We start from the raw sequence: 18,115 nt of genomic DNA, 5'->3' as shown, positions 1-18,115 counted from the left end.
ATAAATCGTTTAGCGTTTTGCGTAACCTCGTTACGACGTTTAAATGTTGCGTAACCCCGTTACGACGTTTGAGTGTGTAACCACGTTACAGCGTTTGAGTGTGTAACCATGTTACAGCGTTTGAGTGTGTAACCATGTTACAGCGTTTGAGTGTGTAACCATGTTACAGCGTTTAAGTGTTTTGCATTACCAGATAGTGTTATGTCAAATTATATATCGATAGGTAGCTAATCTATACAACAAGTATCGCTAAGTGGTTCGCGACCGAAGCTGACTGTTTATCAAGTGCCCGTCACCAGGTCCTCCAGACCATGGTAAGTGTTAGCCAAAATTTACACCCACTCAACCTCCAGTTGAGCTTAGCGTCGGGTGGGGTTTGTCAAACCCAGTAGTACTACCCAAAAGTGACTCGCTATTCCAAATATTAACCGGTCCGATGTGTGGGACTTCAAATGTTACGTATGCCGCTTAGCCTTTACAAGTGATATATAATTTATAACAAAATCTTTCATATGCGTTTATCTCAGAAAATATGTTTATCGGAGTATGTTATCTCCCCCAAGTGAAAAACGTTTGAAAACAGCTTAAGAGTGGGGTAAGTGAACTCACTGTTTGCGAAGAATATCCGATCTAGATCACCGAGTGATGCGCGTCGTAGAAAACTCTCTAGCGTTCTAAAATAACAAAGAGATTTTCTAAGTATCGGAATGTTTAACGAGTCTCTAGACTCGGCACATAATACCTATGCACGTAACATGTTTCGTGTTTCGTTTGTGAATCGTGTGTGACTTAAACAAGTAAAATTGTGATACGATACATGAGTGAGCAATTACTTTCGTGTCACGTATTAATAACATACTTATTAGCAATTATTCCCGTAGGGGCATTTTGGTCAACAAACAAAGACTAACTAACCATTATTCCCCATAAGGGCAATTTGGTCAATTCATGGCAATCAACTAGCAACTATTCCCCGCAAGGGTATTTTGGTCAAAATACAACAATTATATAAAAACTATCATATTTCATGCATTCCTATACAACTCAGCAGCTAGTTTCGTTATGACAGAATTTCTACTTGAAAGATTGCACTAGTTTACCGATTATAACGTCTCAATTAATTTACCAAAAATTACCACAGGAGCATACATATCTTAGGTTTCCAGAACATCTTTTATCTTATTTTTATTCCATATAGATTGTTCATAATGATCAAAACATTACAGCTAACTTATATCAGTCAGATTCATGCACATCAGAATGTTATTTGCAATTCCCGTTAAACGAAAAATCCAATAAATGCAAGACCACTTGGGTTTGGTTCCTAACTCAGTGAGTCAACCTCCAGAAGTGGAACCAACCCAATTGGTCTCGTAGTTCATGAGATATAACATTTACAACATAACCTAACAGCAGGTCTAACAGCTCAGCTTTGCATCACGTTTTTGTAAAATCATAAAAGTATACTTCCACTTATCCAAAAATTACGAATTTATACTTCATAGAAACTAGACTCAACCTAGTTTACTGCAGTACCCACAATCTCAATCAATTTTCACGTTTACACTTCGTTACAGTCAGTTAAACATCGTATATACGTTCTGTCCAGAATCTGTTCACATCAAAACTCATCATAATAACAATCTATGAACTATCATGCATCCATATAACCCTCTAGACACTATAACTACTATCCATGCATATCAATCACACCATACATACAAGATTAGGGTTTGTGTTTTAATTCAAATCAAGAACAACAATCAATCATGTATCAATATCAATCTAGTTATCAATCTATTATCCAACTAACAAGAATCATAACAATCACATACATACAAGATCGGCCGATTTAGGGTTTTCACACAACCCATCAAACATCAAAATTAAACAACAAAGAGGTAAGAGATGATCAAGTATACCTTCCTAGCACCTAGTTCTTGGATTAATATCTTGATTTGATGTGTATATGTGTGTGATGGTGGACGGCAGCCGTGGGTCAAGAGAGGGAGAGAGAGCCGATCGGTGGTGTTGTAGGTTTAGAATAATAGGTTAGGGTTTGTTTATTAGTGATATATTTATAAACAAACAAGTTACACTCTAGTCCTTCTACTTTCAAGTGTTGTTTTTCTAGAACATTCTATCCTAACTTGCACATAATCATGACAATAATATAACACATAATCCTAACACATAGTTATCACATCATTAGTGTTTTAGTGTGCTTCGTTTATTCCTCAATCGTTTGCGTTTCGGTGCAAATCCCGAAAGACTACTACACATGTAGTAAGTGTTAAGCGTCATTTAAACCCTAGTTTAAATGTAATGAAGTATGCGTTATAGATTCAACGATCTTAAAGTTTGAATTAACGAGGTTAACCTGAAATTGACGATTGTCACAGTTAAAAATATGGTCGTTTATTTTCCCAATGCGTCTTCTCAGTACATATTTTAAGGGTTGTTTTGGGAATCTTGATATAGTTAGGATTATTTTTTCTCTCTCTCCTCATTTGGATCATTTTGGAAATTTTCCCTATTATAAATTGTGTATGTGCGTACTCTATTTTTCATAACATGGTTGTAAGTGGAGGAAAGAGACATGTTGTCGTTCATGAGTTAATTTGGAAAAACATTATTCATGCTCTATAATTTTTTAATATATATTGAAAGTGGTTGTGAGTGGAGGAGATATCAAATATAATGATAAATGTATAAAAAAATAATATTTAATTAAAAATTCGAGATTAGATACATTGAATTTTAGTGTAATTACAGATATGGAGATATATGACATGTCGGGAATGCTCTAATTACAATAAAAATTATTCTTTTTTTTTCAATTAAATAATACTTCTTTATACTTTTATCATTAACATGTTTATTTCATTCACCCATAACCATTTTTAGAATGTATTAAAAATTTATACGATATTAATAGTGTATTTTCAAATTTATCTTTTTCACATAACATTTTTCTCTCATCTACTCACAACCACTTCCAATCATATTTTATAATTTACAAAACCTTCTTACAAAGTATACGAAACGGATTGTGAATGAATGTGTGTCACACCCTTAAATTTTGACTAACGGAGTTTAACCGCGAGGCATGTGACATACCAGGATCTACTCATTTGTTATACCAAACATCCAATTCAAATATTCAAAATATTATTTAGGTCTCATTCAAACATGAGAAAACAAAAACCAAACCATACAAATTAAAATTTTGCGGATGCGTAAAGTTAATGGTTTAAAATAATAAACCACGTGCTCAAACATGCACAACCCATCAAATGTAAACAATGTGAAATAAAAGTTCATGCGACAACTGTGACTCCTGACATAGACAATGCAACCAACTCCTTAGCACATCTAGCAACCTAGGCAAGTATAAATACTTAAGGGTCAACACGGGGTTGGTGAGTTCATAAGTTGTAGCAAAAAGTAGTATATACATTGTAGATAGTATACGTAGCATAAGTAGTGTATGTATAAGTAGATTTAGCACTTTTCAAATATTAGGGTAGCTAATCCATTTACAAGCTACTAGACGTTTGAACCGAAGCTGACTGTATGTATGCCTTCTTACCAGGTCTATCACCAACATTGGCGTATAAAAGTTAAATAAATATAACACCCGTTTTACGACATCACAGCCGTGCTAGCGCGACTAGCCCAGGTGGGTTTGTCAAACCTAGTAGTACTACTCCATATAACCCCGCGATCCCATCCTATCGGTTCAAGGTAACGTAAGGACTTTAAGTGATATAAGGGCATCTAGTATAAACTTGTGATATATAAGAAATTACATAAATCCAAAATAAGTTGCTGCGTTTTCCTCCAAAAAACCAGTATGTAAGTATGTCCGTGTTTTCAATCCAGAAAACATGTATGGGCAAATGTTTTGTGTTTTCAATCCAGAAAATAAGTATACGAAAATAGTTTAGTGTAATCCAGGAAACATGTATTCGTAAATAATTTAGTGTTTTCAATCCTGAAAATAAGTAAGGAAAATGTTTGGTGTTTTCTTTCTAGAAAACAAGTATACGAAAATAGTTTTGTGTTTTCTCTCCCGAAAACAAATAGGAAAAAGCATGAACTCACCTAGTGTCGCGTGTAATAGACTTTTCTCAAACCAAAAGGATGCACTTGACTCACTAATCATTACCTAGTACAAGTGTTTAAGTTATGAGAATGTGTTCAACAACACATGACTCTAAAACCCAAGTATGGACTCACAAAAACTTGACCCGATGACTCGTTGGTGATAATAAGTAATTTCAAATGTAGCAAAAGTCTTAACATGTATCCACACATCATATTACGGCAAATAAACCAAATATTTATCATACAACTCAACTTATGATCATTCAGTTCACGAGACAGATTATGACATGCACAAACTGATTTTATTAACTAAGTAAAAATTAAGGATAAATTATACAAAATTTATCACAGTAGCATATAGGAATTAGGTTTCTAAAGCAATTTTTATTATATTTTCTCATGCATACCAAATGCACAACAATTCAATCGTTGCAGATAGGTACCGACAGTTCAGCAGCTTGCGCAACAAAAGGTTGTTTCATGGTTCTCTCAACTTATTTATCCAAATTGTACCAGTCCAATTGGGTTGTCTTCTAGACTCATAATTTTAAGTTCCAAAACTGAAACCAACCCATTTTAACTTTCCAAGAAAGAGTTATGATGTTGGGAAGACAGACCAGAATCTGACTCCCCGTATCAGCTTTGACACACGTTTTTGTAAAATCATAAAAAAAAATTCAAAACTTGTCCAAAAATTATAAAATTTACCTTTCTAGAAAATAGACTCCGAATACTATATCCTAGAATCAATAATCGATTAATAATAATCGTTTAATATCAAGTTACAAACCAATCAATAAACGAGAGCGAATCTGTCAGCAAACTGTTGTCATTAAAACTCAAAACCTAACATGTTTATGTCATCCTTAGGGTTCTAAATCATCAATTAACATTATAATCATCAAAGTTACAAAGATTGAACATCTAGGGTTTTACAATAACTCATCAAAACACAAAAATTGATACATAAAACTTACCAATTAACATTAGGAATCATGTGAATCACTCAAAGACACCTCTAATTGCAAGATTAAGATTGAATGGATGATGATTGTGTGATGATCAGCCATATGGGAGCTAAGAGGCTGGTTACGATTCATGGTTGGGGAATTAGGGTTGGGTAATATGTTATTTTAATAAAATATTAATCTTATTTACAATAGTGACCCTTTTTGAATGAGTTTCGGCTTAAAACGAACCTTTTAACACCAAACCGAATTATAACAAACCATTATGACTAAATACCAACCCAAGTTAGTAAAAATAAAGACTCATTGATATATTTGTTATAACTATTTTATAAAATCCGAAAACATACAAATCACACGCAATTGAACGCAATTTCATGAAACACACTATAAACTAAACACATAATCATTTAGCAAGCAATTTCACACAGATAATATTATAAACATATGCTTGAGGTACCACATCTTAAATAATAGCAAGTTAAGCTAGCATAATGTACCTAATCGTGTAACACGTAAAATCATCTAGCACATAACAATTATATCAAAATAATTTATTCATATTTCATTCGACATTAATCACCAACGCTTATTAACAGACTCATGTTTATGACTCGTTAATGACTCGTGTAAATGTTATGCATGACGTGTAAGATAACGAAGTTTGTGTTAACGGTGTTAACGTGAAAGTGCTGGGTGTTACATTATCCCCTTGTTGACAGAATTTTCGTCCCGAAAATTGATAGATGCGGCTAAGTAAATAAGTAGACTCACAGTCTAAACGTGTGATCAAAATGAACCAAGTAGACATCTCGTCTATATGTTTGATCAAAATAAATCAAGTAGACATCCCGTCTATAGATTAGTGTCGCTAATGTTTGGGTAGAGTTGCCAATGTTTAAAAAAAATAAAAAAATTTTTTGTCGGTTGTCACAATGTGTTCCCGAGTTCATTTAATGAAGGAAATGTAAGAAAATGATTCCTTTTCTTTCTTTTCCTTTCCATTTCCTTTTCTCCATTCTTTTCCTTTCAAATTGGAAGGAAGCATATCCATCTCATATTACTCTATAAAATACATCACTTTCTTTCATTCATCCATAACCACTTTTAGAATACATTAAAAAATTATACGATATGAACAGTGTATTTTCAAATTTATCTTTTTCACATAACATTTTTCTCTCATCTACTCACAACCACTCCTAATGTAACATCCTACTAGGGGTTGCCGCCCCTAGAACCTTAGCCAGGGGCTCTGCCCCTTGGACCCTGCTAGGGGCTGCTGCCCCTAGAACCCCGCCGCCAGGGGCGCTGCCCTCGGACCCCCGTTCGTTGAGGATTATAATAAACTAGAAATACGACCTGGGTAGTGATAATTAATTGATACGTGTAGTTGTTATATAGTTAGTCGCGCACAACTAAGGAAAGAAATAACCATTAACGGTGAACGTAACCGCATTCAGGTGAGTTTCTAGCCTCATTTCCTTGTTATGTTTTCGGGGCTGTGTGCATATTCGATGTGATAGTTAATACACTTACCTTAAATGATAAGTGTATGCCATGTATGATTTATATGTTAATTATGTATATCTTGAATGTGAACGGAAGCTTGTCGGTACGTGAACGATCTTCAAATATTGCACGTGTTGACAAGGGAGGTATGTATATAATAGATGAATGTGTATGATAGATAAATGCACAACATATGAGTATGTATGAATGAGTAAAGAATGTATATGTATGTTACGTGTATGTAAATATAGAATGTACGAAGATGAAGAGGTAAGGGATCAGACCCTAATAATATCTGAGATAGAGAAGAAATGGATCAGACCCTAATAATATTTGAGATAGACAAAGGAAAGAAGGATCAGACCCTAATAATATCTGAGATAGAAAAGAAGAGGACCAGACCTTAATAATATCTGAGATAGAAAGAACAGTAATTATATAGTATGAAAGTAATAAAGTATGAACGTATGTATAAAATTATGTAATGAAAGTAAATTAGTAAGTAATTATTATGTATCTTCGGATGCATACTTGAATGTAAGTATATGCATTGTATGATATGTGATTAACTAGAACTCACTAAACGTAGCTGATTTTTAGTATGCACGCAAGTGAGTAGGATGAGATAACTGGCTTGAGCGGGGACACATGGCAGAAGAATAAGAGTTTAGCATCTGAAAACTCATGATGTTTTATATTTAATGTTTAGTTTTGAAAGACAAGAATGTTTTAAGACAAGTTATGAATAATTGTGTAATGTTTATGAAAGTTTCATATTCCGCGTAAAACTTAATTTAACTCTGATATTTAGAACTGTGTTTATGAGTAAATCCAACGTCCGATGTAAGGCACCGGTAACGGGGCCTTACACCCAATCATATTTTATAATTTACAAAACCTCCTTACAAAGTATACCGAACGGATTGTGAATGTATGTGTTCCGGATTTCATTTAATGAAGGAAAGGTAATGAAGAAACATTAAATGAATCTGACCTGATCCATGATGATGTTCCCCGGTCTTCGAGATGAATGAACCACGACTCGATCTTCTTCTCCGGTAGCTTGAGATCTGCAATGGTTTTTGGGGGTGTGGAGGTGACTGCTAAGAAATCTCGAAGATCTCTTGTTTACAGACACAAAAATGGTTATGGTGGTGGCTCTTATTGAGAACAACAACCCTTAATAAGCCTCATGGCCACCATCATGGTACCCTAATGGGCCTAGCCCAGTTAGGGTTACCTCCACAAAACCCCCTCAACCCAATAATATTGTATTAGTCCATATAATAAAATAAGCCAGACATAATAAATTAAGGTCGTAAGCCGGGTTTAGTACCATACCCTTACAAGCCCCCCAAGTCCAGTGTTGCTCCTAGGCGTGCAAGCGTTTAGGTGGAGCGCTGGACTTCATAAGGTGTGTTAGGATATGAGGCGGTTTTTTCCCCTTTCTTCGGCCTTGTCTTTATTGTCTTTTAGTTTTGAGAGGTTTTCTCCATGATGGTGACATGTTGTGATCCTTATGATAATAATGGTGCACTGGCATGAATAAGATATAGCACGCATCATAACAATAGTGGCGCGGGGCCTGATAAAAGATAGAGTGCGCATCTCGATAATAATGTAATGCAACTTGCGCGCGAGGCAGCTTACGAGCTATAAAAATAATGAAGCTTGCGAGCGAGACGACTTTCGAGCTATAAAATAATGAAGCATGCGTGAGTTGCGGCTTATGAGCTATAATATGATGATGATGACTGGCCCACAAGGGCCTCTTCTACGCAGGATGACTATCCCAACTTGTTTTCAAAATAATAATGGAGGCACAAACGGCCAGATAATAATAATAATGTCATAGGTGCTTGTGCGACTCGTAGCCGAACCTGCAAAAACATATCAACTAAAAGTGGATGTATTACAAGGTTCCCATCCTCGGGCCAATTATGAGGTGCGCCCAACCTACGTTGGCGCGTGGCCGTTTGGGATATTATTAGGCTCCCGACCTTTATGTTTGGCGCGTGGCCATGTGGGATATTATTAGGCTCCCGACCTTTGTGTTTGGCGCGTGGCCATGTGGGATATTATTAGGCTCCCGACCTTTGTGTTTGGCGCGTGGCCATGTGGGATATTATTAGGCTCCCGACCTTTGTGTTTGGCGCGTGGCCATGTGGGATATTATTAGGCTCCCGACCTTTATGTTTGGCGCGTGGCCTTATGGGTTTATGAGGATTCCCAACCTTTAAGTTTGGCGCGTAGCCGTATGGGTTTATAAGGATTCCCAACCTTTAAATATGGCGTGTAGCCGTATGGGTTTATGAGGATTCCCAACCTTTAAGTTTGGCGCATGGCCGTATGGGTTTATAAGGATTCCCAACCTATATATTCGGATGTCTTCCATCCTTAGGCGAATTATGAGGTGTGCCCAACCTAATATTCGGCGCGTAGCCGAGCGGGTTTATTAGGATTCCCAACCTATATATTCGGATGTCTTCCATCATTAGGCGAATTATGAGGTGTGCCCAACCTAATATTCGACGCATAGCCGAGCGGGTTTATTAGGATTCCCAACCTTTATGTTTGGCACGTGGCCGTTTGGGATTGACCCGCGGACGTTCCGCAGAGCGGAAGTGATCCGCCGGAACTTGCATGCGGGGTGCTTACATCATATGTGGGAGTGTTTTAGTGCGTCAAAGCTTGCACTTGACTCTTGAAACCATACTTGGCATGCCGGAGCGTGCATAAAGTTTGCGTGGGGCGGAATTGACCCGACATAGTTTGCCCAGAGCTTTTACATGATCCGCGGATGTTGGTGACTCACCGGAGTGCGTAAATGAACCCCGGATGACACCCATTTGGCGCATCCAAACGTCCGTTTGGTGCGTATAAGTGACGCGTAGTTTGTAAGTGACCCGCATGTGCCCGCGGAAGCCAAAATTGACCTCCAAATTTATGCTTGCGGACGCAGAAAGCTGTGATGATGTGAGGAAGCTTAGTATGTGTTCCGCGGCAACGGAAATGCGGGAGCCGGAATTGATCTCACCATTGACCTACACTACCAGCCTTCACATCTTCTTCCTTGGTTTTATTGATATGATAAAAATTTCAGAAGTGATAGACATTTTATGTGATAGCAGTCATGTTTGAAAAACCGGTTCCGGACCTTCTACGTCTCCCTTCACCGAAGATGGTATGTCGAGGCAAAATAAGGTCCCTGCTTGAATTTGCAGGTTTGAGAAGATGAAGAGAATAATACAGCATAAAAACAACGCATGTAGCCCGCGATGATCAGTTTCCTTGATGCGTATGTAGTTCATGATTGCCGGAGCGTATCCACCTGAATCCGCTAATGACCCGCGGAAGCTTTTTTTTTTTTTTTTTTTTTTTTTTTTTGCGGCCCGTGGAAGCTATGGCGCGAAGCTGAAAACGACTTGCCATTGTCTTGCTCTGCGTGCGGGGGTTGGGATTGACCCGCGGATGTTCCGCTTAAGCTGCATACTTGACCCGCAGGGCGGGAGTGACCCGCCGAAACTTGCATGCAGCTGTGGTAACTGATGTTGACCCACGCAGCGGGTAATAGTGACCCGACAAAAAGATACGGTATTGTGTACAAGCCTCCATCCATGATTAGCTTTTTTTCATTTGTTGTATAACACATGTGGCCAATAGTGACCGGAGTCGATCTGGGTGAACCCGTATGTGATTATAGTTGATCCGCGGGAGCGTTTTTGATCCGCGGTTGTCCCGCAAAAGCTTAAAAGCTTCATTCGCAACGTGGAAGCAAAAAATGACCCGCATGAGATTATAGTTGATCCGCGGGGAGCGATTTTGATCCGCGGTTGATTGAAGTTGACATGCGGAGAGTAATCGCCGGGAGCGCGCATGCGACCCGCTGTGGCGGAGAGTAATCGCCGGGAGCGCGCATGCGACCCGCTGTGGCGGAGAGTAATCGCCGGGAGCGCGCATGCGACCCGCTGTGGCGGAGTGTAATCGCCGGGAGCGCGCATGCAACCCGCTGTGGCGGAGTGTAATCGCCGGGAGCGCGCATGCAACCCGCTGTGGCGGAGAGTAATCGCCGGGAGCGCGCATGCGACCCGCTATGGCGGAGAGTAATCGCCGGGAGCTCGCATGCGACCCGCTATGGCGGAGAGTAATCGCCGGGAGCGCGCATGCAACCCGCTGTGGCGGAGTGTAATCGCCGGGAGCGCGCATGCAACCCGCTGTGGCGGAGTGTAATCGCCGGGAGCGCGCATGCAACCCGCTGTGGCGGAGTGTAATCGCCGGGAGCGCGCATGCAACCCACTATGGCGGAGAGTAATCGCCGGGAGCGCGCATGCAACCCGCTGTGGCGGAGAGTTGAGCGCGCATGCATGGCGGGGAGTTGATCCGCGGCTGCATGCATGCATGGCGGGGTAGTGCATTATCCGCGGCCCGCGCATGCATGATGGTGGAATGCTCATCCGCGGGGACGCATGCATGCATTGTGGCGAAGTCTTCCACAGGTGGTGGAGTGTTGATCCGCGGCTGCACGCATGATGTATGAAGGCGTAGTGCACTATCAGCAGCGGCGCGCAAGCATGTCGGTGGAGTGCAACATGTGCATGGCGCGCATGCATGGCGGCGGATTGTTCATCTGCGGAAGCGCACGCATGGCGGCGTAGAGTTGATCAGCGGGACACACATGCATGCACGGTGACGCGATGATCCTTAGCTCGCATGCATGGTGACGTATTGTTGAAACCCATCGGCGCACATGAATGGTGGTCGGGTGCTTACCTGCGGAGCTTGCAGGTGACCCGCCTTGGTCAGAGTTTGTTATGTCGGAGCACGGCGCCCATGAATGGTGTCGTCTTCCAAGCTCATATTGTACTATTTTTGACCCGCATGGGGTCGTCTTCCAACCCGCATGGGGTTTTGATCCGCGGTGCGCATGCATGGCGGCGGAGCGGTTACTCACGGGCGCGCATGCATTGAGGCGGAGTCTTCTGCGTAAAACCGAAGGCATGGAGTCGTCTTCCGACCCGCATGGTGGTTTCCGCTGGCGCGCATGCCTCACGGCGGAGCATGGATATTTCCGCGGTGGCGGAGTTTTTCCGAGACTGTTAACTTTAGTTGCTCCGGTGGTGATGGAAGAGCACCGATATGCGTGTGTTGGGTACTCTTTTTTCATCACATAAAGGCAAAATTTTTTGGGGATGATTAAAAGCTGGAGTGTGTCATGCTTTCTTCAAATGAGTCATCCCAAATCATCATATTGTTGTATAAGAGTTAGAACCAGATCTGATTCTAGATCTGCGAAGGAATTAGAACCAGATCTGACCTCCGTCACTCCAGAAACACAGATCTGGACATGAAACCGAGAAGATTGAGGTGTGGTTCGTTGCCGGTCCCACGGATGGCGCCAATGAAGAAACATGAAATGAATCTGACCTGATCCATGACGATGTTCCCCGGTCTTCGAGATGAATGAACCACGACTCGATATTCTTCTCCGGTAGCTTGAGATCTGCAATGGTTTTTGGGGGTGTGGAGGTGACTGCTAAGAAATCTCGAGGATCTCTTGTTTACAGACACAAAAATGGTTATGGTGGTGGCTCTTATTGAGAACAACAACCCTTAATAAGGAGGTGGAGACCTCCTTATATAGGAAGCCTCATGGCCACCATCATGGTACCCTAATGGGCCTAGCCCAGTTAGGGTTACCTCCACAAAACCCCCTCAGCCCAATAATATTGTATTAGTCCATATAATAAAATAAGCCATACATAATAAATTAATGTCGTAAGGAAAATGATTCCTTTCATTTCTTTTTCTTTCCATTTCTTTTCTTTTTTCCTTTTCTCTCTTCTTTTCCTTTCAAATTGGAAGGAAACATATCCATCTCATAATACTCTATAAAACACACAACTTTCTTTCATTCACCCATAATTACTTTTAGAATATATTAAAAAATTATACGATATGAATAATATATTTTCAAATTTATCTTTTTCACATAACATTTTTGTCTCAAATACTCACAACCACTCCCAATCATATTTTATACTCCCCCCCGGTCCCTTTACAAGTGTCATAGTTTGAAAAACACAAAATTTAAGAAAGTTTAAATGATTGTACTTTTTTCTTAACAAATGACTATAATACCTTTGGCATATATAAAAAGACAAAATTTAAGAAAGTTTGAATGATTGATTTGTGTAAGGGTAAACTTGAATATTAGTTAATAAATTTTGAAAGTGAACATTTATAATGGAACAAACTAAAAAAAAAATCTGGACACTTTCAAAGAGACGAGAGAGTAATTTACAAAACCTCCTTACAAGGTATATATACGAAACAGATTGTGAAACTAAAGGATTAAAATTCGATGATATGGAATCCAAAACATAACTATTACATTTGAAGCTTTATTCAAATAACTTGTAGCCAACTAAAGGAATAAAAACAAAAGACTTAATTAGTTAATTACAGATAACTAAATATATATACTTGGGATGAACACATTTTCTTTCACTCATTTTTACCGATACTCCCTTTCTCAAGTTTTATACTTATACGATTCAAACACCTTTTTTTACTTATTTGTCATTTTGTTTGTTATTATTATTATTTTTAAAACACTTTTTCTCTAGATTTTATTTGATTAATTTTTTTAAAATGATATTTATTTTATTTTTATTAAATAAAAAAAAGAATTATTTAGTTAAAATAAACAATTTATTATTATTATTATTTTTTAATTTTTTTCTATTACTCTTTTATTTTCTAGAGAGTATTTTTTAATAGTTCCAGGGAGAGTTTATATTTTTTATAGCAAATTTCATATTGTCTATTACTCCTTCCGTCCCATTTTAAATGTCCATCTTTTCATTGTTTGTTGTCCCAATTTAAATGTTCATTTTCAAAAATAGAAATGCAATTTCCAATTTTACCCTTAATATTACATACAAATATTTAATCTAAGTGGTATATAAAAGTCAAAGACATTTTAATTAACAGAGCCTTCATTTTACTACTGTCCAAAACTTTTCTTTCTTTTTCCTTAAGAATATGAAGCTAGAGTAAATATGAAGATCTGTTTTTCTTCATTGCCACCAACAAACAAAAAAGACATGAAGCTCTAAATAGGACCCTTTACTGACCCAAATATGAAAGGACTTCATATATCAAGTTTTCGTCACACTCGATTTGTAGTGGTAAATTCCCTTGTCGTTCTAACTTACCTTTGCCGACATGCGGTGTTTTATAATTATTGCAACCTCGAACTTTCATGATCTCTTTCATGCATGTTTGTAATGTTAAAAACACTTTGTTAAGCTCATGTGATGGCATTCTTTCAGAAGACGTTTTAACAGCACTAACCAATTCATCGATTGATCCTAAAACCTCTTGTTCCTGAAGAGATTGAATCGCCCGAAAAAAGCCCAGGTCTAACACATTTAAATCTGGACTGTTTGGAGGTTGAAAATATAGTCGGATATCAAACCCATCTTTAGATGCCTCGTGCATGAACTCCGTGTCATTGACATCAATATGAGGCTTTGCATTGTCTTGTTGAATGAAAATTGGACCCGTGTGATCTCTTGGCCATGTAGATCTAATAGCCGGTAGTACTTTCTCGATTAACCAAGACCTTGTTACTTCTTTAGTCACTGATAAGATAGGTTTTGTTACTAACGTTCCCGCAACATGATTCTTACTCGACCGTTTTGCAGGTTCCAAAGTTGTGAACGGGAATATACCGATCTTTCCCGAAAACACTTCATTACCCGATGCATCGTATCTTGGCAGTGCAACGGTGGCTAGAAACATTACTTTTGTGATAAACTTTTTTGATTTACATGTTCTTAACGGCTCATCCTCGTTGGGAACAAGGTAGTAACGTTTGGATGGTTTTGACATATAAAACCATTTTTCATCTATGTGAATCACATTAAACATATTATATAATGTCGGACTAGCACTTGACAAAGATCGAGTAATCATTGATAAACAAAACTCTAACCTTGCTTTCTTATTCTGATCGGTTAAATCCGGCTTTATCGCATTTGTGTGTGGTCTTAAAGCTCATTCTTTAATTCTTCTATGCATTGTTGATTTTGAAACGTTTATTGCTTTTGCTAGAGACCGAATATTTGTTCGACGACATAGCGGGATTTGTGAGACATGAGTAAAATCGATTTGTATCCTTTTTCGTCTAATTACATTAGCCCTTTTCAAAGATACATCAACAACTGATCCATGTTGAAGTTGAAGTTGAAGTTGAAGTTGAAGTTTAGCGTCATGCCAAATGCGACTTATAGTCCGGGTAGATACAGAGTAGAGTGTCGCCACATCCCTTATGAATTCACTTTTCAATCCTCCATTGACACTTTGTTGGAATAACATTTGGTAAATGGATTGTCGTTGCTCATTGGTCAAGTTTGTTTTTTTACGTGGGTTTATTGAGTGTTCCATAGTTTAATGGAATAAAGAAAATTAGTGAAAATGAAAGGATTCAAACACTTTATTATGGGTGTTTCAAACAGAAGGCAAAAAGTAGGCGGCAATTTAAATTTAGTGAAAATGTAAAGGATTCAAATATTTTGAACAATACAAGTAAAAGTATAATTGTTGGTTCTATGAAAATGTGGCGGCAAAAAGTAGGCAGCAAATGGTTGGTGTCATGTAAAACAAAATGGATTTTAGCCAAATAAGTTAAGAAGATTATTGTCATTTTACACCTTAGAAAATAAAAAAACTAAAATATTTCTTAAATTGTGTGATGTGGGTCCCATGACATCTAAAATGAGACGGAGGGAATAATAAATTGAGAAGGAAATAGTGAAATTACTTTTATGAGTTAAGAATAAAATAATGTTAATGAGACAATTAATATTTTAACATAAGAATGCTTTTTATATTTCAAAAGGAAGGTTTAGTTGGACAAAAAGTCAGAGGTGTGATCATTTGTACTCCATATTATTAACACAGAAGAAATAGTTTTTATATTAAAAACAATGTGAAACCATTAAAAATTAGTTTAATAATAATATAAGAAGAAGCACACCATCAAGGCATACAAAGTTATGTGTTTTTTTAAAGAGTGTGTGTGGTGTGTGGGGTGGGGTGGGGGGGGGGGGGGGAGTGGTTGTGGGGTATGCCAAGTAATATCAAAGAGAGTGGTTGTGGGGTATGCCAAGTAATATCAAAGAGAGAAAGGTACGTTTAGTTTTGCCTTTCTGTTTCTATTTGATTATATTTATATAGCTAAGTTAACTCAATTTTTATAAATAAAATTAAGAGGTTCCAACCTCCAAGTATTTGTAAGTGCGCGTATGAGTAATAAGCAAGCAACCCCATCCAATGGTCGCCAAAAACGTGTCATATTAAACTTCAAGCTTCCAACAAGATAACAACATTTGACCTTATCAAAGAGTCAAACATGTTCCTAGTCTCATCATCAAGCTTCCTGGTTTCTACTCATAAAAACAACTAAACTAAACAAGTGTTGTCAAACACAATACCACTAACCCATCTTTCTATATAAACCTCAAACCACCACGTAACTCACCATATACACAAACCAAATGATTCTCAAATTAAACAAACTTGGATTCTCCCATCATCACCGCCACCACCACCATATGTCCGAAGCGAATTCGGCTTATTTACAAGCTTTCCGTTCACTAGTATCCGAAAACCTAAACCGCGCATTGGAAAGTTTGAAACTTGGAGTTGGATCACAATTCTTGTCATTAACATGGATCCACCAATGTTTCAAAATGGTGCCCATGATTAACAAAGCTTTTGCAAAGTTACTGGTGGATATAGATTACCCGGTTACAAGTTGGGAGGATGGTTCCATTGATGAGTATCTTGATTACACCATTAAATTATTAGACCTTCTCAATTCTATCAATTCTTGTATTTCACATGTGAACCAAGCTCGGGTTTCGCTTACGCATGCTTTAAGTCTCATGGAAAGATCTCCAGCTCTTGGTATTGAACGAACGAAAAAGATCAAGAAACATGATCATTCCATCATGGAGTTCAAAGCTGGTGAAGGGGACGTAGGCCGGAATTCGAATGAGAAAGAATGGATATTTCATGAAGCTATGATGGTTTTGAAAAGTACTGGATATTGGGTGTGTGGGGTGGTGTTATCCGGATTAACGAGTGGAGCCGAGCCGATCATGGCGATAACGGGAAACATGGTGTTCGTGGATTCGTCGTTGATGGCTTTGGATTCAGTCTTCAGGAAGAAATTTATGAAGGAAGGGGGTTTGTGAAGGAAATTGAAGGAGTGAATGAGTGTTAGTTTGATTATTTCAAGTGGAATTGGTGATTCGGATGGTGAAATGGAATTGAAGAGAAGATTGGAAGTGGTTAGAAACGGATTGATAGGTTTAAAAGAGGAAGAAGAAGGTGTTTTTGAAAGTGTAATGGCTGCAAGAAATGAAGTGCTTGAGAAACTTAGAAGGAAAAATAATTAGTCATGACTTTATTTCGATTGAAAATTGTTGTAATAATACATTGCTTAAAACTATTTATGTGTGAAATGTAACATGTATGTATCATTCTTAATAATATACGATTACCGTCACGTTGAGGCGACGCACCTACTTGGATTCGAAGCGTTTTAATATCGGTCAACTTCGTTAGGGTATCCACACTATATCCATAAAGTAATTTCGTAAATGCCCAAAGGATCAATATACGTAAAGTTTATGATCAAAACGAAAAATTAGGTCGGTATTTGTTAAGTTCATTATGCACCGACACTAACCAAAAAATAATTTAGCACCCAGAAGAGTAGCACCACCCGTATAGTGTATGATAAAAAAACAAACATATTTAAAACACTGTTTATTGGTTTAGTAAAACCTGGCGTGTTGAAGTGCTAGTGGACGTTTATTCGAAGCGTTCGCAATGATACCAAGACTAAACCTAAAAAGAATTTATAACAATATAACACTCTTTTAAAGCGACACAAGTATAACGATAGAAGAATTACATGTTTAAAACTTCATATTTAAACATATAAAATAAATAAAAGCGAATAAAATATTCAAAATATTTATTTGTGGCATCAACCATGGATTTTGACAATGTGTAATGAGGTATCATAGCACATTATATGGGTGATAAAATCCCTACACCATCTATAGGACCATTGGGGGGGGGGGTTGTGGTAAAGATATGAACGCTTTTACAATAAAATATATTTATATCTTATAATTGTAATGATTGAAGAGACAATACTGATTTACGTGTTTTTTATTTAAAGGAGATTAACAATTACCCATGGCCTAATATATAATATCATCCTATCGTTCACACTAATTCGAGCATTCTCATCATATCCTTTAAAAGTATATGAGTGAAGTTTGCAAATTGTATGATGGAGTTTTGAGTGTAAATTATAGGGTGAAAAGAGAAAAAATAATGACTTTTGTAAATTTGTGGAAACAAAGTTTGCTCATATTTATATTTTAATAGTTTTTTGAATTGGTTGTGAATAGAGGAGAGTGAAAACTGTAATGAAAAAA

General features: G+C 37.9%; 1 protein-coding gene and 1 pseudogene across 1 annotated transcript; one reads left to right on the top strand and one right to left on the bottom strand.

The window, feature by feature from the left end:
* Nucleotides 1-13,718: 13,718 nt before the first annotated feature.
* On the bottom strand, nt 13,719-14,570 carry LOC143575840 (uncharacterized). Its single transcript, XM_077060105.1, has one exon. The coding sequence runs from the start codon at nt 14,568-14,570 to the stop codon at nt 13,719-13,721; it is 852 nt and encodes a 283-aa protein (XP_076916220.1).
* A 1,583-nt stretch (nt 14,571-16,153) lies between these two features.
* LOC143575839 (protein BPS1, chloroplastic-like) lies at nt 16,154-17,059 on the top strand (annotated as a pseudogene).
* The last annotated feature ends 1,056 nt before the right edge of the window (nt 17,060-18,115 follow it).

This window comes from Bidens hawaiensis, unplaced genomic scaffold, assembly GCF_021521415.1.
Source record: "Bidens hawaiensis isolate Kalapana, Puna unplaced genomic scaffold, B.hawaiensis_p1.1 tig00027762_1, whole genome shotgun sequence".
NCBI classification, from domain to species: domain Eukaryota; kingdom Viridiplantae; phylum Streptophyta; class Magnoliopsida; order Asterales; family Asteraceae; genus Bidens; species Bidens hawaiensis.
The sequence above is the reverse complement of the archived record's forward strand: the minus strand, read 5'-3'. Positions and strand labels throughout refer to the sequence as shown.